The 22,094-nt window shown below is 50.9% G+C and overlaps 1 protein-coding gene across 1 annotated transcript in view; it reads left to right on the forward strand.

The window, feature by feature from the left end:
* LOC144941081 (excitatory amino acid transporter 3-like) overlaps positions 1-22,094 on the forward strand; it is a 48,863-nt gene that overhangs the window by 7,239 nt on the left and 19,530 nt on the right. The window contains exons 2-9 of the mRNA XM_078867529.1: positions 1,072-1,212; positions 8,732-8,824; positions 10,214-10,328; positions 12,798-12,840; positions 13,891-14,007; positions 16,819-17,009; positions 19,178-19,285; positions 20,241-20,363. Coding sequence (XP_078723655.1) covers positions 1,072-1,212; positions 8,732-8,824; positions 10,214-10,328; positions 12,798-12,840; positions 13,891-14,007; positions 16,819-17,009; positions 19,178-19,285; positions 20,241-20,363 — 931 coding nt within the window. The remainder of the gene's footprint in view (positions 1-1,071; positions 1,213-8,731; positions 8,825-10,213; positions 10,329-12,797; positions 12,841-13,890; positions 14,008-16,818; positions 17,010-19,177; positions 19,286-20,240; positions 20,364-22,094) is intronic.

A 22,094-nucleotide genomic window follows, 5' to 3' on the forward strand; every position in this document is an offset into this window, starting at 1 on the left:
GGATGCATGATGGCAACTGCAGTTTAAATTTTAACAGTGGCACGGCACTTCCCGCGGGTGAGCTGCAGCCCGAGTATGATTCTAGCCCATGACTAACATCGGTGTAGAGGGATATCATGACCCAATCCTCGGCCTGCCAGTCCTAGGCCTGCACTGACCACCGCCATGCCGTGGTATGGTCAAACGGACGTCCATGGGCAACGTTGGCTTGGGGAGGTCTTTGTCCAGGAGTGTATTGACAAAGGGTTTTGAGATTATTTATTCTTTGCGCTGTTACGCAGGTGCACCCTGCGAAAGAGGCAGTGGGTTTTTTTTCATGAGTCTCACTGAGTTTATTTCATCTCCTGGTTACACTTTGGATACAAGAACAACGAATGACTGTCATGCCTCGCCAGTTGCTCTTGATACCAGCCGAACTTTCCCCAATTCGAAATTTACTCAAATGGGATTACACAGCAATCGTGGTCCCCCTACTAGCAGACCAATGCCCCAGGTCACTCCAGCTAATGAGACTCATCCTGGCCTCGTCAGTTCTCACCTGGTTCATTCATTTGACAAAGGCTCTGCAAATAATGAGTTGAATCGCTACGTTTATCATCACCTTGTTCTCAAGCCAAGGTTGCCTTCGCGCTGAAATGACCGTTGTTGCGTGCGGTTCCCGTCTCCGTGGCGGCCAGGGGAGTGGGGTCCCGGGACGGGTTCGGATATCGCCCGCCGGTCACCCCGGAATCGAACTTAGGTCACGTGATTCATTGTCCTGCGCTAAGACCGCCGCGCCGCCCTGCCACACCTCTGAAACGTTCGTCGCGCTGAATGAAACGCCGCGTTGTACGCACCGCATGCAGCCAATCGTGCTGACGGGAGATTTAACAAGCGCCGTGGCTCCCAGTGGCTTCCAAACATCGGAAGCAAGAGCGTTCCGGGAAACCGCTCAAGCGCATCCAAAAGCACGCGATGCAGTGACTGTCTTTGTTCGATAGCTTTCCAAAAGTCCGCGGTGAGGATGCCCGCAGTTTGCGTGATGGTTGATGTTCCTTGACGACACGAGGGAGGTGTTGTGCGTTGACGCAGGCATCGGCACGGGACTGCTGCTGCGGGAATTCGCCAACTTCAACAGCTTGGATATCGTGTACTTCTCTTTCCCGGGTGATGTGCTCATGCGGATGCTCAAGCTCATCATCCTGCCGCTCATCGTGTCCAGCATGATCACAGGTGCCATCAGCTGCACCGAACAGCGCAACGTCACGGTTGCTCACTTCAAATCATCCGAATAAATGCGCTGTGTGCGTGTGTGTGTGTGCACCAACACTCGTAGTTTCGTGGTAATTAATTGAAGGTGGAGGGGTAACCAGCCCCTCGCACCCGTCCAGAGCCCCCGTTTAGCCACTGTGGTGGTCACAGACGCCATGAGGGGAGAGGCCAATGAGGCATTGGCCCTCCCCCCACAGCACTGCCCACGACAGTGTTGCCCGTCCGGCACCACGAGGAGGTAGGAGGTTGTTTTTCCGGTCATCTTGGTCATCTCGGTCAGTCAACCCGTGGCACTTGGGTCTGCCCTGTGACCTGCCAGCGGGCATTCGACACTTCACGTGGCCTCAAGGTGCACTTGGCCTGGCACAAGCGTCGTGGTGACGTCACCGCCACTTAGTGGCGAATGGCGGTTGTTGTTGCACCAACTCGCACATCCCTCTTAGCCAGTGAGTTGCACTGCAGGTTGAGGGGTCTCCCCGACGCCGTGTGGTCGGGCTTGGGGTCCTGGAGGTTGTTTGGCCATACTTCACCACGCCGGTCAGTGCGTTTTTGGTGAATGCGGAGAGCGTGGATGTGGACGCGTAAAGGTACGGTATGCAGTCGTGTTTTGCAGCACTTGTCTTACTTGGTAACGTAAAAAAAGAAATACCTGGTAAAAAAATTAAACTTGACCTCTGCGACCCACGCCGTATCAGTAATAACGTAATGCACATCGGAGGTAATGGCTCCATAGATTTGCTGGGAACAAAGCATTGGGAATGTGCCCACTCTTATCAGATCCCCGAAGCTAAGCAGGGTCTTTAGAGCCTGGAATGTTCTTGGATGAGAGACCACCACCACCACGATGCACAAACAGTTGTCATAGTGTATGCTTCGTGGGGGGCAGCAGAGAGCAGTGCGGGACGCTGTTGTACTCTACTACTCCTATGCTCCTCACCATCACCAACCCCGCACTGACCAGCGCAGGGTGGGTGCCACAGTGGCGAGATGTGAACTACTTCTCCTGGTATACAGGAAGTCGTGGATTCGATCCCGACCCTGACGCCTGCATGATTGGACTTTGCATGTTCTCCCCGTGGTCGTGTGGATTTTTCTCCGGGTCCTCCGGTTTTTCCCTCCCCATTTAGGATCAACATCACGCGTTTAGAGTATTTGGCTGCTGTAAATTTTCACAGAAGCCACTTTGTTGAGCTATCATTTGTGGCCAGGTCTCTTCTGAAAAAGAGCTACGTAGCTCAGTGGGCCTTGTCTGGTTAAATTAAAATAAACTTGGCCCAGCGGTAGTGGGTTTGCCGCTTGTTGCAGATCGAGGTTCGTGGTTCGAATTCGGCAGGCCCTCCTGATTATTGCTGCAGGTTCACTGGCCGTGGACGCTAAAGATCCCGTGATGTCGTTCGAAGCGAGTCGGCCCGTTGTATTTCCGCGTCACGGTGCAAATTTGCCAAATCGGAGAACATTTCCCCCCTGCAAATGACTCAGTTGTAAATTCACGTCGCAACATTGCCCCCCCCCCCCCGGCTGCTTTGAAACTATCACAGACTATGTCTTCTTGATACTTCTTCTTATTGCGTACGTGTACATCGTACATCGTACATTCACGTTTAAGTTTGCGAGCCGTGTGATAGCCTTGCGGCACGAATGTTAAATGCGTAGAGGAGAGATATACGCGGTGCGCGCTGTTAAGTGGGTGCAACTGAGGTCAAACAGATGTGTGCGTTGTAACGTGAGGTTTGCACCGACAAACCACCAGTAATTAAGGGGAGAAGCGGGTGTAACCGAGGTCGAACAGGTGGGTACGCTGTGACCGGAGGTTGGCATCGGAGAGACGGGAGATGGGGGGTGATGGTGAGGGATTAATGGGGCAACAGGCGCCGGGCTGGCGGCAGCTTGAGGGGGAGCAGGTGAGGACTCGGAATGAGGAGGGGTATATAAGGGGAGTGTGCGAAAGCGGAGGGTGAGTTGCCCGGGAACGAAGAGTATAGACATCTCGGGCAGCGGTGCAGAATCGTTGAATTCAGAGCTGCTGTGTGCAGGATAAGTGCAGTTGCAGAATAGATGTGAGCGGGGAGAAGTCAAGTGTATGTGACCGTACAGAACGTTACAGGAGTGCCTACGACCGGCGTGAAAACAGGTGCAATAAAGTGTCAGCAGGTGACTTGTTACAACATGTCGGTGTGAGTCATTTAACAAGAGGATACAAATGTACTAAGTTATTAACTATTATGGTGAAGTATATGTCCCGCACGGTGTGGAGGAGGCCCTCATCCAGCAGTGGATTGGCACAAGGGCCGCACAGGCGCACACCTGTAGTTGATGGAATAAATGCGGCGGTTTGACACGTACAAGAACCTGAATACATAATCATCATCTCAGCGTGGGTAACAAATATTGAGCTTGAGTACAGATTTACCTCGCTTAGTGCGGTAGATGCATCCCAAAAAATAGGGGGGCGCGCAAAGCAAAATCACGTGGCGTGGACCGCGCGTCACCCAACCCACAATGCACCGCGTGAGAAATCTGCCTGCCGAGTAGCGTGCACCGTGCACAGACAATATGGTCCCGCGTCCGACCGCGTAGCCACGCACGAATGAATTCGAACCGCATGTAAGCGAATTTTGGGCAGAAATTGGTCTGCCGCCGCATATACACAAAAGAAACAGGCGTACGGCGAGAGAAACCTGTACGGCTGACACCGGGGAACATTTCTGAGCATTTCTCCAGAATCAAGAGAGGTGGACAATTTTTGTTATCCGTCTGAACTGCAGCCCTAATTGGTTGACATACTATGCCGCAGTAAAAAAGCCACTTCGTGATTATGCCATTGATTAGCCATACGTTTGAAGTCTCTAAATGGTTCTTCCAAATTCGTGAGATTGCCCAGGTACGTGAAGATTCTGGGTAATGGATTCGTGAGAACGTAAGCAGGTCTGGGAAAATAATATCCCTTTGTTAAATCTATCATAACGGTGAGACATTAACCCCATTATATTTAGAGAAGCACGGTATTTTACTATTGCATTTTTCATCGAGTAATGTATTATCTACATTTATGACGAATAATTTTTGTTCCATCGTTGAGTTTTTTCTGGTAAGTAAGAACGCTTTAGTAGTGTTTGTTGAACAGGTCTCGGTAAGGGCCCCTTACTAGAAGAAACAGCAACAATTTATTGACACGGAAACTCATGCCAAGACGTACTGCTCCCACGTCTGCAAACTGGGACTGAGGTCGAGAAGAAGATTTGTGCCATCCATACGGCGATCTTGTACTGGGCCTGTCTTGTGCAGCGCTCTGAGATCCTTGATGATGGACGCTTCGTGAATAGACTCATTAGTATTATTAACCCTAACCCGTTCATGAACCACGGTTCTATTTTCAGTGAAAATGCATTAATATTATCATTATTACCAAAATTGTCTGTAAAAAGAGCAGTTAAATAAATATTGCGTGTTTTTCTTTCTGCATTGTATTACCGAACGACTATTAATGTCGTGACAATACATTTAGTGTGATGATTTTTGCACGATCAGACATTCTGCCGATTAAATCGACAAAGTCAGCATATTGGGTGGCGCTAATTCCGGTTGTTTGCCCCCAGGACCATTTGGTGGAAATTCTCCATTCATATGGCAGGGACAAGTATATAAGTTTGATGATGTGCCCGCAACTCGGTGCTCGCTAAACGCACCACCCTGGATGCTTTACAGGATTGAAGTCACGGTTTGTGTGTTTTTTAGTGTGTGTGTGTACCATTGTCTTTGTGTGCCTGTGTCTCTGCGTGTGCCAACTGTGGCAGTTGTGCCAGTTGGCAGGGGTATGTGCTCATTGGCGCAGTTGGTAGGACAGGTGGTGCATTTGCCGTGTCATCTCGCTCAGTTAACCCATAACACCTGGGTCTCTCCCTTGAGCTGCCTAGCATCAACGAGACTTCCACATTTCACGTGGCCTCAAAGTGTCCCTAGCCTGGCACAAGCACTGTGGTGTTGGTGGTGAATGGGGATTGTTCTTTCTATGTCGGTGTCTGTCCGTGTTTACGTGTGTTTTGTGAGTGCTTGCTGACAGCGCTTGCCCCAACAGTCTGTTCAAGGCTATCTTTGGGATCTTTGTATTTGCGTAATGTCAGTATCTGTGTGTGCGTGTGGCTCTATGTACAGCATGAAGTGTGCTTTTCTTCGTGTGTGTGTGTTGTCTCTGCGTGCCTGTGTCTCTGCACATGCACATGCATGTGTGTGTGCATATTCACGGGAGCGGCAGTGCAGTGGTTAGCGCACTGTGCTACGAAGTCCCTGACCCAGGTTGTAGCCTGCTCACAGCCAACACCAATGACAAACATCTGAACCAATACTGCACCTACCTTAGGTCGACCCAGCCTTACATGAGTACCTGGTGCGGTGTGAAAATTTCAGTACTGGGGGAGAACAAACGTGGCCAGACGTGTGTGTTGGTCACCCACCCCCTCGCGCACTGTGACGGCTTTCATAGGTGCTCGCTAACAGCACTTGCCCCATCAGTCTGGTGAAGGCTATACGGGGAACCTTTGTCTTCGCGCGTGTGCATGTGCGGTGCACAAGAGTTTAACCCCAGATTCGATCAGGGCCTCAATTTCCACGTGATATACAGGCAGGGCAGGGAGTGATGGTGAGAGGTAATTGTTTGGGTGTTCGGCACAAACTGCAGGCGGTGCAATAAGTCACCGATAAGCGTCACACTCACACCCGTGCACTCACGTTCATTGCCTCGAGGGAAGTTCAAAGGTTGATCCGGAGAGAGTGATGTCATTTAAATTTTGCGTTGGGGAAATGCTTGCGCTAAATACAAGTATGTAATTTTTTTTACTTTAACTAGAATTTCCACTCGTGCAAATTAACGCTTGTTAGCGTTAATGGGAAATATAAAGGTGCAGCCCTGCAATGTCCTGCTCACGCCCCTGCTGGCAGAATGGGCCTCCACCTGGAGGCAGCTAGAGAATAGCCCCTCTGGAGGGTGTTTGGCTGGCCTACTAATCCATGCTCGCCTGACGCCTTTGAAGAGATGGAAGTACCCACAATTTACCCCACCACGCGCTTTAAACCCAACACACTGACCGAGCCCATCGCACGCTGCGGTGGCGAGATGTTAACTACCTCGCCTGGTATGCAGGAGGTCGTGGGTTCCATCCCGACTCTGACGCCTGCTGTATATTTGGAGTTTGCATGTTCTCCCCGTGGTCGCGTGGATTTTTTTTCCAGCTCCTCCGTATTTTTTTCATCCACATTTAAAAACAAGCGTTTAGGGTATTTGGTGGCTATACATTTCCACGTGATAAGGCACCTTATTGGGCTATCATTTGGGCAAAGTTGCTTCTGAAAAAGAGCTACATAGCTCAGTGGGCTTTACCTGGTAAACTAAAAATAGTTTATAGTTCAGAGTGGCGAGCCAATAAACATCGCTGGGTGGACAGAGGCAGGGTGGGGACGGGACATTGGACGTCTGTGAGAAAGAGCTTCATAGCTCATCAGATTCCTCAATTATGAATCAATATTCTGATTTAACTGGCGACCTCTTGACTGTCAGTCCAGCGTCCTAACTACTACCGCGGCATAGCAATTGGACCTTTCCAATATCCCATTAACAACAACAACGATATCATGTTTCGTAGAGAGAAACCATTGCATTTGAGCGTAATGTTTAGAATCTGGCCACTGTGGTGGTATAGGCCTCTGTCCGTACTGCGTCCTTTGAGGGCCTAGAATTCGAAACAGATGGACAACAATCTCTCCAGCAATGCAGGCAGGTGAACGAGTTTCTCCGTCTCACAGCCAAATTGTGGTTTTACATTTTTGTATTAACAATTAATTGCAGTCTTTAATCGGTCTACTGCCGGATGAAGCCCCCTCCCCATGCCCATGTCGGTCTTTAGGTCGTCGCTTGACCGTACTTCAGCACGCCGGTCAGCACTGTTGCTGCCAGGACCGGCTCAAATGCGTCACTCGCCACGTGACGTCCCTCCCCACCGTGGTTGGGAAGCAGCTTCAGCTCACCGGGTTCACAGCACGCTGCGTAAACCACTGCACCGCCCACCCTCCCTCCTTTTGAACATTAATATCGTTAAATATCCTTCTCCGTACGGCTCATGTTCGTGTCGCGCGACGACTATAATTTGACACTTCGAGTGGGTTGAGACAGATAATTGCGTCAGGAGCAGCGGAGTGCATCGCCGTCGCTGTTGTGGTGATGATGCCTCCTCCTCCCTCGTGTTTGTCAATCGAGGCGTTGAGCCGCTCTACGTTCCACGGTTCTGTTCTGGGTGGCGACCGCAGCTGTCGCACGCCGCCTGACAGTTTTTAATTTCGCGATTGCGCTTCAAGTAGCCGCAACCGCTGCTGCCATGGTGCGTGTGCGGATGCGGTGCCAGGGGTTGTGGCCCCAGAAGCTTCGCGGAGAGTCGAGCCGCGGGTCTTCCGCGTCGGGTCCCGGCGTTTTGTCTGCGACCTCTTGTGAACTCCATTCGGCCTTCCAAGCCTCGTCATCATCAGGGTTGAAGTCGCGTTGTCAAAGGTTACGCGCCCGGGTTCAAAAGGGCTTTGCGCGACTTCAAGCAGTGGTCTTCCTCGTTCCTCCGGCTGCTGATGTAGATGCAGAGCAACAACAACTACAATTTCACATTCAGGTGGTCAAGGCACATATATCCGCGTGAGCAGTAAGCGGAGTGTATCGCCGTGATGTCTCCTTCGTATTTGTGGATCGGGGCATTGCGTCGTTATATTTTTTATGGTCTGTTCTGGATGACCACATCAGGTATCCGCATCTACTGCCGTGGTTTGTTTGGATGCGGTTTAGGGTGGACAATGAGCTTCGTGGAAGATCTTCTGCATTGGGTCTTTCACACGGTGTTTGCTTCGTGAGTTCTGTTCGAGTCCAGCTCTCCAAGCTTCATCGGGGTTGAGCTTGTATTGTTGAAGGTTTAAGCGAATGGGTCCAAAAGGGATTGCGTGCCTTCAAGCGGTGGTGATTGACATCATTAAATTTCGATTTGAAGCTTTCGTGACTGCAGGGATTCATCTTCTTGGTTCTTTCGGTAAAGTCACGTGACTTTACCGAAAGAACCAAGAAGAATAACAACATTAACAATACTAAATTAATCCTTACAGACATCTTGCTTTAAGAGACGTCTGTAAGTTGCAGGTTGGGTGTCCCGTTCACCGCTAAATCTCGGAACATGCAAGCGGCTCAGCGTTTATTTCATTTAGAGAGGCGTAGCGCCATTGTTTTTAAAGACATTGTACTCACCGCAGATAACCATAGCTACACGACCACACTCTAAGATAGCTGGCGCCAAACTGTGCCACACGCCCTCCCGCATGGCATTGTGGGAGCCTCGGTACCAATAAAGTTATTTTTATTTTAGTTTTTATTCCGGTTTTTTTTGATGACGTACGTCATCGGAACGGGGAAGGGTTCATAGTAACTCTTGTGTCCTCTCTCTCCCTCTATCTGTCGCAGGATTGGCGTCTCTGGATTCCAATGTTTCAGGGAAGATTGGTGGTCTCGCGGTCGCTTACTACCTGAGCACCACCGTCCTGGCTGTCCTATTGGGTATGCAACAACAACCGCCATTCGCCACTAAGTGGCGGTGACGTCACCACGACGCTTGTGCCAGGCCATATGCACCTTGAGGCCACGTGAAGTGTATGCAGATACACACACACACAGGCATACTGATGCACACACATGCGTATAGAAATTCACACGTACGGACATACACTGATAGAAACAGAGACATACACAGGTATACTCAAATACACAGACATAGACAAAGAAACATCGTGTAGTCTTCAACAGATTGTTGGCTTGAGTGCTGTTAGCGAGCACCTATTAAGGCTGGTACGTGGCACATGTCACACAAGGAGATGGTGTGACTGCACCACGCCCGGCCGCCTTTGTCTCCCCAGTGTCTATACACAAAACAGCAGGTGCTGTTAGCAAGCACCAAGGGGGTGGGTGGCTTGCACCACGCCCAGCCACCTTTGTCTTCCCAATGGCAATCTTTAAACACCGGACCAGGTACTCATTTGAGGCTGAGTCTACCTAGGGAAGGCCCAGACAATCGTCATAGGTGTTGGCCGTGACCGGGAATTGAACTCGGGTCGCTGGGTTTGTAGCCACTCCACTCACACATGCTCGCAAAGATCCCCCAAATAGCACTACAGACTGTCGGGTTAAGTGCTGCTCACTTATGAAGGCCGACACGGCGCTCGAGGAGGTGGGGGGCGGCCAGAATCACCCCTGGCCGCCTTTGTCTCTGCGGTGCTGATACACATTGCACCGGGTACTCATTTAAGGCTGAGTCGACCTACGAGAGGCTCCCGACCAGTTCAGATGTCACCAGCTACTGATGTTAGCTGTGAGCGGAAATCGAACTCGAGATTTGCCGGGTTCCTAGCGCAGTGCACTAAGCACTGCCCCTCCACTGCGCTAGATGCAATGTTATGCATGACATAATGTGAGTCAAGTATGTGCTTTTTTCACGGGTTGGGAGGAGGGAGCGATGACTAATTTACATAAATACTGCACAATCTGTCAAGTAAATGATGGGGCAGGCTGCGTGTCTCTCACAGGGGCTATTGTTTGTCTCGGGGCATTGATCCGGCGGGTTGAGCGGTTGCACTGCGGTTAGCGCACCGCGCTATTAACCCAGCGGCCGATGACGATGCCTTCATTTGGCAGTGAATCGTGGCTGATGATGATGACGATGATTGGGATGGAGATGGAAGAAGGGCAAAGAGGTAATTTAATGTTCAACAGCGAGAGTTTATCACCATGGGGGAGCGGTGGCGCAGTGGTTATCGTACAGCGCTGTGTGTCTGCGCTGACCGATACGGCTTGGGGGGATGGTGGCGCCGGTACCGGGAGTCGCAGCGGCATCGTACCGTCCCCGGCGACGAGGTGCACCGCCCTTTTGTCTCGCGCTCGGCTGCCCGACAGGGATCGCGCTGGTGCTGCTCATCAAGCCCGGCGTGTCGCAGAGCACCGACGAGATCGACCGCACCGGCTCGACCCCCAACGCCACCACGGTGGACACCCTGCTCGACCTCGTCAGGTCGGCAAACCGAGTCGTCGTCGTCATCGTCGTCGTCATCGTTGTCGCTGATAGCGTCATACTCGGCAGCAGCATTGTTGACATCGCCATCGTCACTGTCATCATTAACACGTCTTGTGATCACCATGATGCGTTTATCATCATCGTCATCATTAATATGTCCATACATCCAAATTAACACGAGTCTGTGAACTGTAAACTATTATTGTTATTAAAGCAGACAAAAATTGTAAACGAATATTGATTATAAATATGGAGTGAAAAACCGCAGGACCTGGAGAAAAATCCACATGACCACGCACACTCCGAATAAACAACAGGCGTCAGGTCGGGATCAAACCCACGACCTCCTGTATACCAGGCAAGGTAGTTAACATCTCACCACTGCATCTAAATAGTTGTTGTTGTCATCATCTGTCCATCACCACAAAACTATCGTCACCTTCATCAGCATGACCATTATTAGCATCGTCAACATCATCACAGCTACCACCACCAGTGGGTGGTCGCTGCAGCTGCAGCATTGCTCGGCACAGCGGCAGGGTGATGCTCTTTTATCCTCATTATGCTCCACTTATCCATTCTCTTGCTCTTCTTGGTTCTTTCGGTAAAGTCACGTAGAATGGAAATAATAAAATAATAAAAATAAAACATAATAAAATAATTCTCACGACGTTTCGGCCACAACGCAAGCAGCCGTCCTCAGGTGGAGAGCAGTTCTGTCGAGTAGACAGAGTCTGAATGACACACTCCAGGCTTGGAGCGACTATTTAAGCTGGGATGCTCCCCACAGTCATTACGACCTTAAGACATTATTCATGGGAGCAGGCCGTGTTGTGTCATTTTCATCGTCCAGTTGCAACGTTTGAACAGTGCACGCACACAGCTTGTTGTCACAGGGACTGACTGTTGTGCCCCTGCTATGAGAACGTGGAATTTCCACCGTTGGCCTATGGCCACCAGCAGAGATTGGCACGACCCAATTACTTGTTTTAGCAGGGAGACCAACTTGACCTGAAGCCAATATTATAACCGCAACCACGCAATTAGAAACCCACGCCTTCCTCGCAAGAGGTGTACAGGGCTGCAGTATAATACATCGTCATTATTGGCGGATTTGGTATTAGTCAACTTCATTCTTATAGCACGAGGATATCACAAAGGAGCTATGTTTCCACATACAGGCGTAGCCTGCCAATAGGAGTGAAGGCAATATTGCGATGTGGTTTTACCCAATCTTGATTTGAAGCTTTCGTGACTGCAGGAATCCATACTCTTTGTTTCTTTCGGTAAAGTCACGTAGGTAGAAAATATATCACGACGTTTCGGGCGCAATACAAGCATCCGTCATCAGGTGGGAAAGCGATGGTCTGCTGCTGAGGCAGACTGTTTTAAAAGGTTTGAAATGGGTGTAGCTCAAGGGTCATAAAGAAGTGGCCGGGGCTAGTGATGTTAATGTGAGAAATTAGCATGTCATTATACGATAGGAGAGCGGCCTCCTCAACGAGGGCAATCCAACGGCATGAGAGTGCAATGCAAAGGACATGTGAGCATGAGAGATCCAAGAGAGAGGCATAGAGAGAGAGACACACAAAGAGTCGGAAATAACAGCTGACATAGGCAGGTAGGATGGAAACATCACAGTCAGTTAAGACTTTACCTGGTTAACAACGTCCTTCCAATGATTGCTCAGTTTGTACCCATCCTCTCGGTTGAAGTTGTTATGTATCCCAGAGAGTAATTTTCCATCTTCTTGGTTCTTTCAGTAAAGTCACGTAGAAGGGAAATAATAAAATAAGAAAAATAAAACATAATAAAATAATTCGCACGACGTTTGCAGTCACGAAAGCTTTAAATCGAAAAGTAATTTTCCACTTTTTTTTTGTTTTCGGCCAGAATTGTTTGGAGAAAAGTTAAAACCTCTACCCCGCGGAATTAATGGTCCCTAGGATTCGCGTCGCCACGGCGAGGTGGTTCACAGCGGCGGCGTCCGCGACGACGGCAGGGCGCCCATCTGGAACACCGGCCGACTGCTCATCCTCCTTTTGAATCCTCTGCTGGTTTCTTTACCCCGGTGGCGAGCGACAGGGCTTCTCTTTCGTCCACAAGTGTGTCGTCTCCGGAGACGCTGTTGCGTGAATGTTGCCCACCGCTCAGGAGCTCATTGGCGGCTCTCTTTAGTTTTTTTTCGTGACTCGCGTCGCTAATTTTTACGCCGTTTTGACGACTGGTCGTTTGCGGGGCTGTTTTGGAGGGATATTTGGGAAGCTACGCAAAAAGAAAGTTCATTCTTACGGCACCGCACAAAAAGTTTGTTCGTTTGCCAGCAATAACCAAGGGCGGACGTGAGGTTCGAACCGGGAAAGCGCGGATGCGCCACCACCCCCTCCCTCCCCACCCCCCGCCGGTGATTCTCAAATGGGTTAAATAAAGGAGGTGGAGTCGCTAAATGTCACCGTTATTTTGCAGGAATATGTTTCCAGAGAACTTGGTGCAGGCCTGCTTTCAGCAGGTAAGGCCCCTCCCGCCCCCCGCCGCCCCCCGCCGCCCCCCGCCGCCCCCCTATCATCACATCTCGCCACACGCGCGGTTGCTCGACAAGGTTTCCAGTCGTGAGAGGTCATTTGTAGGCGGTGGCAAATATTCACGCGCATTAAAGCACCTCGCCAAGTCGAAATTGTACAGGGTGGTCCAGATGTCGTGTGACCCCCATTTAATTCACCCCCAATATTTGTTTTCCTTTGCATATTAATTTCTGTTTAAATAAACCTTACATTGAAAAATATATTTTTTAATGAGGTTTTAGAGAATTAAATGGGGGTCACAAGACATCTGGACCACCATGTAACCTCTATATTATTTATGTCAACCACAGTAATACACACAGCCACAACCAGATCCACCCACCAACTTGCCTGTACACCTGTATGTATGTTGAACTTCTTTTGCGCCGTACGTAGCCAACTGTGCCAATTGGAGGGTGCAGACGACCCCTGAGCCCCATCATTACCCCCCTCTTCTTTGACATGGCCGTGGGTCGCGCGCGAGTGCGTGGACAGTGCCAGCGTGTTTAGAGATTGAAAGTTGGTCAACTCCACGCGTTCCTGCGGGGCGGAGGATGGTGGGGGGGGGGGTGTTGATCTTGGCGACCCCATCCCCATGTCACTCCAGCGGTCCACCCTCGTGTAGGACCGGGCAAGCGCGTCACCTTCATCTTGCCTGCGTGCCCTGGGGGAACGGTGGTTGCAGCGGTTAGCGCGCTGCGCTACGAACCTTGCGATCCGGGTTCGATTCCCGCTCACGGTCAACACCAGCGACGATTATCTGAATCGGTCCTGGGCCTCCCCTAGGTCGGCTCAGTCTCAAATGAGTACCTGGTGCGGTGAGTAAACATCGCCACCGGGGAGACAAAGGTGGTCGGGCGTGGTGCTGGCCACCCACCCACCCCCTCGTGTGCCGTTCCGGCCTTCACAGGTGCCGCTCGCTAACAGCACTTGCCGCAACAGTCCGTCACAGGCTGTACGAGGATCTTTGTCTCTGTCTTTGTGCCGTGGCCTTTCAGTACAGGACGCGGCGCTCGGAGATCGACCCCCAGGTCGTGATCGTCAACTCGACGGCGTCGCCCGTGACCACCACCCTCTCCATGGCGCTCTCCACGCTCGCCGAGCAACTTGGCCAGGTGGGGACCCCCCCCCCACCCACCTCTCTTCCCTCTTCCCCCACCCCTCGCGAACCGCGCACTGCAGTTCGGCGCTAATGACAATCCGGTGCCAAAGGTCACCGTCAAGGTCATTGTGTCACCGAGACCAGGTCCAGAATCAGAATATTTATACTGCAGGAGGAATCAGATGTCCAGTAGGGGCGGGTCCACGCTCGCCGCAGCTCGGCGCTAATGGCAGTCCGGTGCCAAAGGTCACGGTCAAGGTCAATGTGTCACCATGGCCAATGCCGTTGCTGACACTGCATCAGCTCCTTACTTCTACTGCGATACTGCAGCTGTTGCTACAGCTGCCCTCCAAGGTCCACTCCTACAGTCTCACCACCACCACCATCTGGCTTTAGGTCTTCCCCTGGTTACTCAGGTGGCACGCGCTTCAAGGGCTACTCTTACAGTCATCTCATCATCGCCATTCAGATGAAGGTCTTCCTCCTTCGATTGCCGAGCTAATGTGCCGCTACAACGTGTGCATGCATGTTGAACTTCTCTCGCACCGTACGTAGCCGGCCTTGCTAATCCTGCGCACGCGTACCCAGTTAGGTTGACAATCATTTTTCTAAGATCGAGTTTCCGGATTCATGGGAATTCAACAGTGGTTATCCGTACGTAGAGATTTGCGTTGAATTTTCGCGATTCGTAAATGATTAACTTTTTTATACGCTCGCCGTTTGATGAATGTATCGTGGGCATAATATCGATGTTTATCAATGAAATGGAGCGCCGCACCACGTGCCGCAGAATTTATGAAGGATGTTTAAATGATTTTTGACGAAACGCCTTATCTGCGGTGACGTGACTTGGCATCCGTTTGCGTCCACATGGCCACTGGTGAGCTCAAAATCGCTCGCCTCGCCTCGTTCGCTTTACGGCGACAAAATCAATGAGTGCGTGAATGATCTGTGTCTGATGTTTATTTTATATTATCGGAGGGTTTTTTTTCCTCTACGCGGCCCAGTGATGTGAGGAATGAGCTTATGGATTTTGACATAGCCCGGGCAGGCTGGGTGTCTCAAACGGCGGCTATTGGTTTTCTCGGACCATTGATTGAACATCTCATAGAGCCGAGGTTTAAGCCCTGGGCCCGGGTGCCTCTCTGACATAGTCAACATGATGTGTGATGATGATGATGACGATGGTGATGATGTATTGATCACCGTGATGACAATTATGACATGATGATGACATTTGTGCTCATTGATTGGTGGTGATGATGAATAATTGGATGACAGTAGTGAAGATCAATTTGAGGATATTTTATGAATCATGGGAATGGAGTTGTGGCACAGCGGCTATTACTGCACTGCACTATAAAGGCCAGCAACATGAGTTTGAATTTGGGCCACGGCCAACATCAGCAGTGAGTGATGTCTTAACCAGTCCTGGTCACATTTTAACCAACTCCCATTGCGGTCAGGCCTTCATCCAGCAGTGGATTGACAAAGGGGTTTAAATAATAATTATTACTATAAAATTTTAGGCCACTTTCATGAGTTCAATGATTCCAAATATCACAATTGCAATGGACAACTGATGTTTTTTTTTTACGTGGACAGATTGGTCCCTTCCACAGTAATGTGGAATTTCAAACCAAAATTTCTCGCGGCTGCAAATCCAGAGGAGCATCGCCCCACTGTCAATTTTGGACCCCAGATGTTTTTTTTCAAGCGTGCGTGCATTTGATCACTGTGCATGCGCTGCGTTCTATTAGCTTTGTATTTATTGTGCTCGTGGCACCATGTTGATGCAACGACCTCGCCATTCGGAGTCTGACCGTGTAACACGCTTGTTTATGGATTGTTTTGTGCAGGGCTTTTTTGTGTGCTGTACCCAGCTGTCCACGGTGTAAACCAGGTCTCCCTCATCGACAAATGGCCATTGAATGCCCAACGGATTTTATCCGTGCCACGATAAAACCTCATAACAATCAGGCGAGAAGGAGCAGCCGTCAGCGTCTGACTTACCGCAATGGCCGTAGAAGGCGTAATAGAGAGTTAACTGGGGAGTGGGGTCACGTGCCAGTGAAATGTGCATGTCCTGTTAGCGAGTAGCACCCATGAAGGCCGGCACAGCACACGGGGCGGTGGGTGTTCAGCACCACGCCCGGCCGCCTTTGTCTCACCAGTGGCGATGTTTACACACCGCACAAGCCACTCATTTGAGGCAGAGTCGACCTAGGGGAGGCCCAGCACCGGTTCAGCTAATTTATAAACCGACGGCGGCCTTCCTACACCCGCCACCCCCGTTCGGCGTACATGAACCAAAAAATAATAGCATCGCCTAAATGTATGCGTGTTGTGTTTTATACCATGCGTGGATTGGCTCTATCTGGGTCATCCTGCCCCCTTCCCCGACACCGCCCCACCCCCCTCCATTAACCCAGATAATCGAGAAATGACTGTACAAGTCTTTAGGTCGCTACGTAAGTCTGTGGGTCGATGTAAGCCGGCCGAGTGGTGTTTGAACCTCGCCTGAACACGCCTTTAGTCTCGCTTTTAATTCTCTCAGTCGGCGGCTATATGTCTTGCTCTTTCCTCCACCTGGCCAACGATCTACTAATTCATTTATTTTGTGGTGGACAGCGCGTTGAGTACCATTGCAACAACAACAATGATCTGACTTCCATCTACCCGCCCCCCACCACCACCACCACACATGACCTGGACATCTGTCCAAACAAAACAAAATAGCTTCATAGCTCATCGGATTTCTCCAGGATAAATAAAGATTCTCATTTTGATCGGCTCGTCTCCCTGCCCCCCACGCCTCGCTCAGAATCTGACGGTGGTCAAGGAGTACCGTCTGAATGGCGAATATTCCTCGGGCATCAACGTGCTGGGCCTCATCGTGTTCTGCGTGGCGTTCGGCTCCGTGATTCGCCGCATGGGCCCCAGCGGGGAGATCCTGGCCGCCTTCTTCGACGCGCTCAATGAAGCGACGATGCGAATCGTCGCCATCATCATGTGGTGAGCGCACACAGCGGGCGAGCGGGCGCATTGGTGAATGGGTGAGTGGGTGGGCAGGTTGGTGGATGGATGAGTGGGCGGGCACATTGGTGGATGGGTGAGTGGGTGGGCAGGTTGGTGGATGGGTGAGTGGGTGGGCAGGTTGGTGGATGGGTGAGTGGGTGGGCAGGTTGGTGGGTGGGTGAGTGGGTGGGCGCATTGGTGGATGGGTGAATGGGCGGGCGCATTGGTGGATGGGTGCGTGGGTGGGCAGGTTGGTGGGTGGGTGAGTGGGTGGGCAGGTTGGTGGATGGGTGAGTGGGTGGGCAGGTTGGTGGATGGGTGAGTGGGTGGGCAGGTTGGTGGGTGGGTGAGTGGGTGGGCAGGTTGGTGGGTGGATGAGTGGGTGGGAAGGTTGGTGGAGGGGTGAGTGGGTGGGCAGGTTGGTGGATGGGTGAGTGGGTGGGCAAGTTGGTGGGTGGGTGAATGGGTGGGCAGGTTGTTGGGTGGGTGAGTGGATGGGCATGTTGGTGGGTGGGTGAGTGGGTGGGCAGGTTGGTGGATGGGTGGGTGAGTGGGTGGGCAGGTTGGTTGGTGGGTGAGTGGGTGGGCAGGTTGGTGGGTGAGTGGGTGGGCAGGTTGGTGGGTGGGTGAGTGAGTGGGTGGGCAGATTGGTGGGTGGGTGGGTGAGTGGGTGGGCAGGTTGGTGGGTGGGTGAGTGTGTGGGAAGGTTGGTGGGTGGGTGGGTGGGCAGGTTGGTGGATGGGTGAGTGGGTGGGCAGGTTGGTGGTGGGGTGAGTGGGTGGGCAGGTTGGTGGGTGGGTTGGGACCGAGCGAGTGGCGGGATGGGCGGGTTTGTGGGCGGGTGGATTGGTGAGCGAGCGGATATGCAAAGGGTGGCATGCGTCCTCATTACAGGTGGACATTACATTGAAACGATGATGAATATGTAAGAGGAAAGTTTCAATTCTAACAGTCCACTGACAGATACCAGTCTCCTCTAAATATAATCACTATTAACCCACACAGAATTTTATATTCACCCAAGAGGGATGATGGGCCGAGGTTATCTCTATCCGGCATTTGAACCTGTGACCTATCGAGCTATGTGGTCACCGCGTTGTCCGCACATATTAAAGCGATCGCACGTTTTGACGTTTTTGTCCGGTTCGTGGGCATAAAGTCATTCACCCGATCACTCCCTCCCCTTCCACCCCCACCCCATCCCCTCCACCTGGTGGTTTATCAACATCAAAAAGTCAGAGTGCCGTCCTGCTTAGATGGCTCATTGCCCTGAGCCAGTGGCGGAAATTCCACATTCCTATGGTGGGGGATGAGTGCGTCTGTAGGATAACCGCTGTCTTTTGTCTTGCCCATAAAGTGGTGTCCATTTTATGCACGCGTGAGCGTCAACATGGATTTCAATTGAATCGTTAATTTAATTTTCACTTGCCTGCTGCCTTCACTGTATTTATGTTCCTATGCTCAGGTACATGCCAATCTCAATTTCCTTGGAGACGATCGTCACGATCCGTCTCATATGTTCCGCCAGGCTCATTCTGTCCCGTTGGTCTTATTCCATCGTGTCCGTTCACGACACGCCCGGCGTTTCCAGCGTCAAACCATGCAGGGCAGATGCGCACATACGGGCAACCTCCGTTCAAATTCCTAACGCATCCCAACGCACGTTTGCACGCTCTCGCTCCCCGTGGTCACGTGGATCTTTCTCCGGGTTCTCCGCTTTTTTCCCTCCACATTTAGAATCAACGTCATGTGTTGAGAGTATTTGCCTGTTTTAAATTTCCACACGATAAGCCACGTCGTTGAGCTATCGTTTGTGGCCAGGTCACTTCTGAAAAAGAGCTGCTTAGCTTAGTGGGTCTTACCTCGTTAAATAAAACAAATATTGTTCAGTTTGAGTAATAGTAGCTAGTAATAAACATATTTCTGGCTGTTATTTCTAGTTTAAGAAAATGTGGCTTATTTAAGCCTTCGATAGGGAGCTGCCATGTCGAAATAAAGAGATACGTAGCGACCCACATCTCCTCAAGTTCCTGAAGCATACTGCCACACTCATGGAACCTGCCCCACACACACAGATTTGATTTGACGCGTCACGACCGTAATCGCGCTCATTAATCGAATCATTCCCACGTGTGCCTCTCGCGTTGATTGGCTGTGCTGCTCAGGTACATGCCCATCGGGATCTTCTTCCTGGTTGCCGGAAAAATTATGGAAGTGGACGACTGGGAAATCTTCCGGAAGCTTGGCCTCTACATGGCGACGGTGCTGTCCGGGTACGATACAAGAAAGGCCCCGAGTTCGATCCCTGGTCGTGATGTGTGTGCGCGTGCGTTTATGTGTGGTGCTGGCTACCCACCTCCTCGTGTGCCGTGCCGGCCTTCATAGGTGCTAGCTGGCAACACTTGACCCAACAGTCTGTTAAGGCTATATGGGGAATCTTTGTCTTTAGTTTGTTGTGGGTGGGAGAACAGTAGTGTAGCGGTTAACACGCAGATGCGAACCCGGCGACCCGAGTTCAATTCTCGCTCAAGGCCAACAAATATCTGAACTGATCCTTGGCCTCCCCTAGGTCGACTCATCCTCAAATGAGTACCTGGTATGGTGTGTAAACATCGCCACTAGGGAGACAAAGGCAGCCAGGCATGGTTCTGGCCACCCACCCCCTTCGTGTACTGTGCCGGCCTTCATAGGTGCTCGCTAACAGCACTTGACCCAAAAGTCTGTTAGGGCTGTATGGGCGATCTTTGTCCATTGTAGGAATGGAGTGGTAGTGCCAAGGATAATGTCTTGCGCTATGAACCTGGCGATCTGAATTCGATTCCCGTTCAAGGCCAACACCATCAACGACTATCTGAACCAATCCTGGACATCCCCGATTTCATGCACATCCGTGTCTGTTTGTGTGCCCGCACGCAGTGGGGGGCGGAAGTGTAGTGGTTAGCGCGCTGCTCTACAAACCCTGTGACCAGCGTTCGATTCCCGCTCGAAGCCAATATTGGTGGCGACTATCTCAGCAGGTCGTGGGCCTCTCTTAGGTCGACTCAACCTTAAATAAACACCTTGTTGTGGTGTGTACAAATCACCGCTGGAAAGACAAGAGTCGCCGGGTGCGGTATTGGCCACCCACCCCATCGTGCACCGTTCTGGCCTTGATGTACGTCCGTTAAAAGCACTTTCCCCAACCGTCTATTGCGGCTATTTGGGGGATCTTTGTCTTTGTGCGCGCAGCCTGGCGATTCACAGCCTCGTCGTTCTGCCTCTCATCTATTTCATCGTCGTCCGCCGCAACCCGTTCTCCTACATCGCCGGGCTGACGCACGCCATCACCACCGCGCTCATGATCTCCTCCAGGTGAGGTACACCCTCAGCAACGATCGGCGCGGGACATTGGGGCGGCCCGGTACGGGAATCCGGTGCGAGATCAGTTCACTGGGGTACCCATCTGGGAAGTAGCTGTGGAAGAATATGAGGTGGGACGGCATCAGGATATTGCCCACGACGATGATATAAATTAAGAGAATGAATGGACTGAGAGTTGTGACTACAATTGTTGTGGTAGATTACTTGGGCCACACGGTGGCGAGATGTCACTTACCTCGCCTGGTATACAGGAAGTCGTGGTTTCGATCGCGACCCTGAAGCCTCTCTGGGTCCTCCGGTTTTCCCCCTCCACATTTAGACTCAATATGCATTTAGAGTATTTGGCTGCTATACATTTCCATGTGATAAGCCGCTTCGTTGAGCTATCATTTGTGGCCAGGTCGCTTCTGAAAAAAATATATCTAACTCAGTGGGCCTTACCTGGCAAAATAAAAATAGTTTAGTTTTAAAAATGGTGGCCATCTCGACATCCTCCCTCCCGAAGGCAGGAAGGAAACCCCGATCAGCCACAACCAGCGTGATGAGGCCGATGATGCCGATGACATCGCAAAGTCCTGCCCATCACTTCCCATCCTAAGGCAAACGTGGGGTAGAGAGGGGATACTTTTTTTTATTTTTGCGTCACCCGATCAGTCGAGTAATCCAGCCGCTCAAGAATGGTGTAACTGATTACTTAGATCATTACGTATTCCAGCTCTACGTCAGGAACGGGAGGTTGAGATGGGTGGGTAGGGCAGAGGAGTCTGCAGAACAATCCAGAAAAGTAAACAGGATGTGGATTGATCACACAGAGGTGGACGCTTGATGAAGGATGTTCTGGAAGGACGGATGTTGGGAAAGAGGAGGAGATATACAAACTCTGCTTGATGGCGTGGAGTGGGGCAGGTGGAGGAGTGAAATATCAAAGCAAGATCCGGAGGAATCTTTGAGACAAACAAACATCTGTATTTAGGCAGAGGAGCTAAAGAGAGAGGGTGACTACATTGTCGCATCCATTAATATTGGCCGGGAAGAGCCGAATGAGACAGGACATCTCATTAAAAGATGTCTAACCTTAAATCACAGGGTCAGGGCCGCTCAAATTTTATCTAGCTTTAAAATATATATTTTTTTACCAAGGCGTTGGCTAAACGTATGATATATTTCCGCTCTTCTTTTAACATTTTCTATTCAGCGTTATCTGAATAAGCTTACTATATTTCTTCCCCGGGGTGTGATCATTTGCCGTGTCAGCACGTGAAGAATTAAATGAAACTGTGGCCACTCGCTTGAATCCGCACTATATTCACGTATTATGGTTATTTATGTGGGCGGCTGTTGAAATGCAGACGAGAGCGAGAGAGAAAGAGAGCGAGAGAGGGCGAGAGAGAGAGGGCGAGAGGGCGAGAGAGAGAGAGAGCCAGCAAAAGGGGAAAGAGTGTTGGGAGAAGGTGAGAGAGGGGAGAGACGGCGAGAGGATGAGCGAGAGAGACGGAGATTATTTTTAACGCAGCTGTTTAAGGGTACTTGTCGCTAAGCTTGGTAAATATCAAATTGTAAATGTTGTGGGTTTACTCTCCAACACACCAGTGTGCTGAAGCAGTAACTAATTGGCACGTTTAGTTTACTGACAAACATTACTAATTGGCTGCGTCGAGCGGTGGCGGGTTTAAGGACGCATTTATATTTGCACGATGTAACCCAAAAAAAACTCTTTATTAT

This window comes from Lampetra fluviatilis, chromosome 24, assembly GCF_964198595.1.
Source record: "Lampetra fluviatilis chromosome 24, kcLamFluv1.1, whole genome shotgun sequence".
NCBI lineage: Eukaryota > Metazoa > Chordata > Hyperoartia > Petromyzontiformes > Petromyzontidae > Lampetra > Lampetra fluviatilis.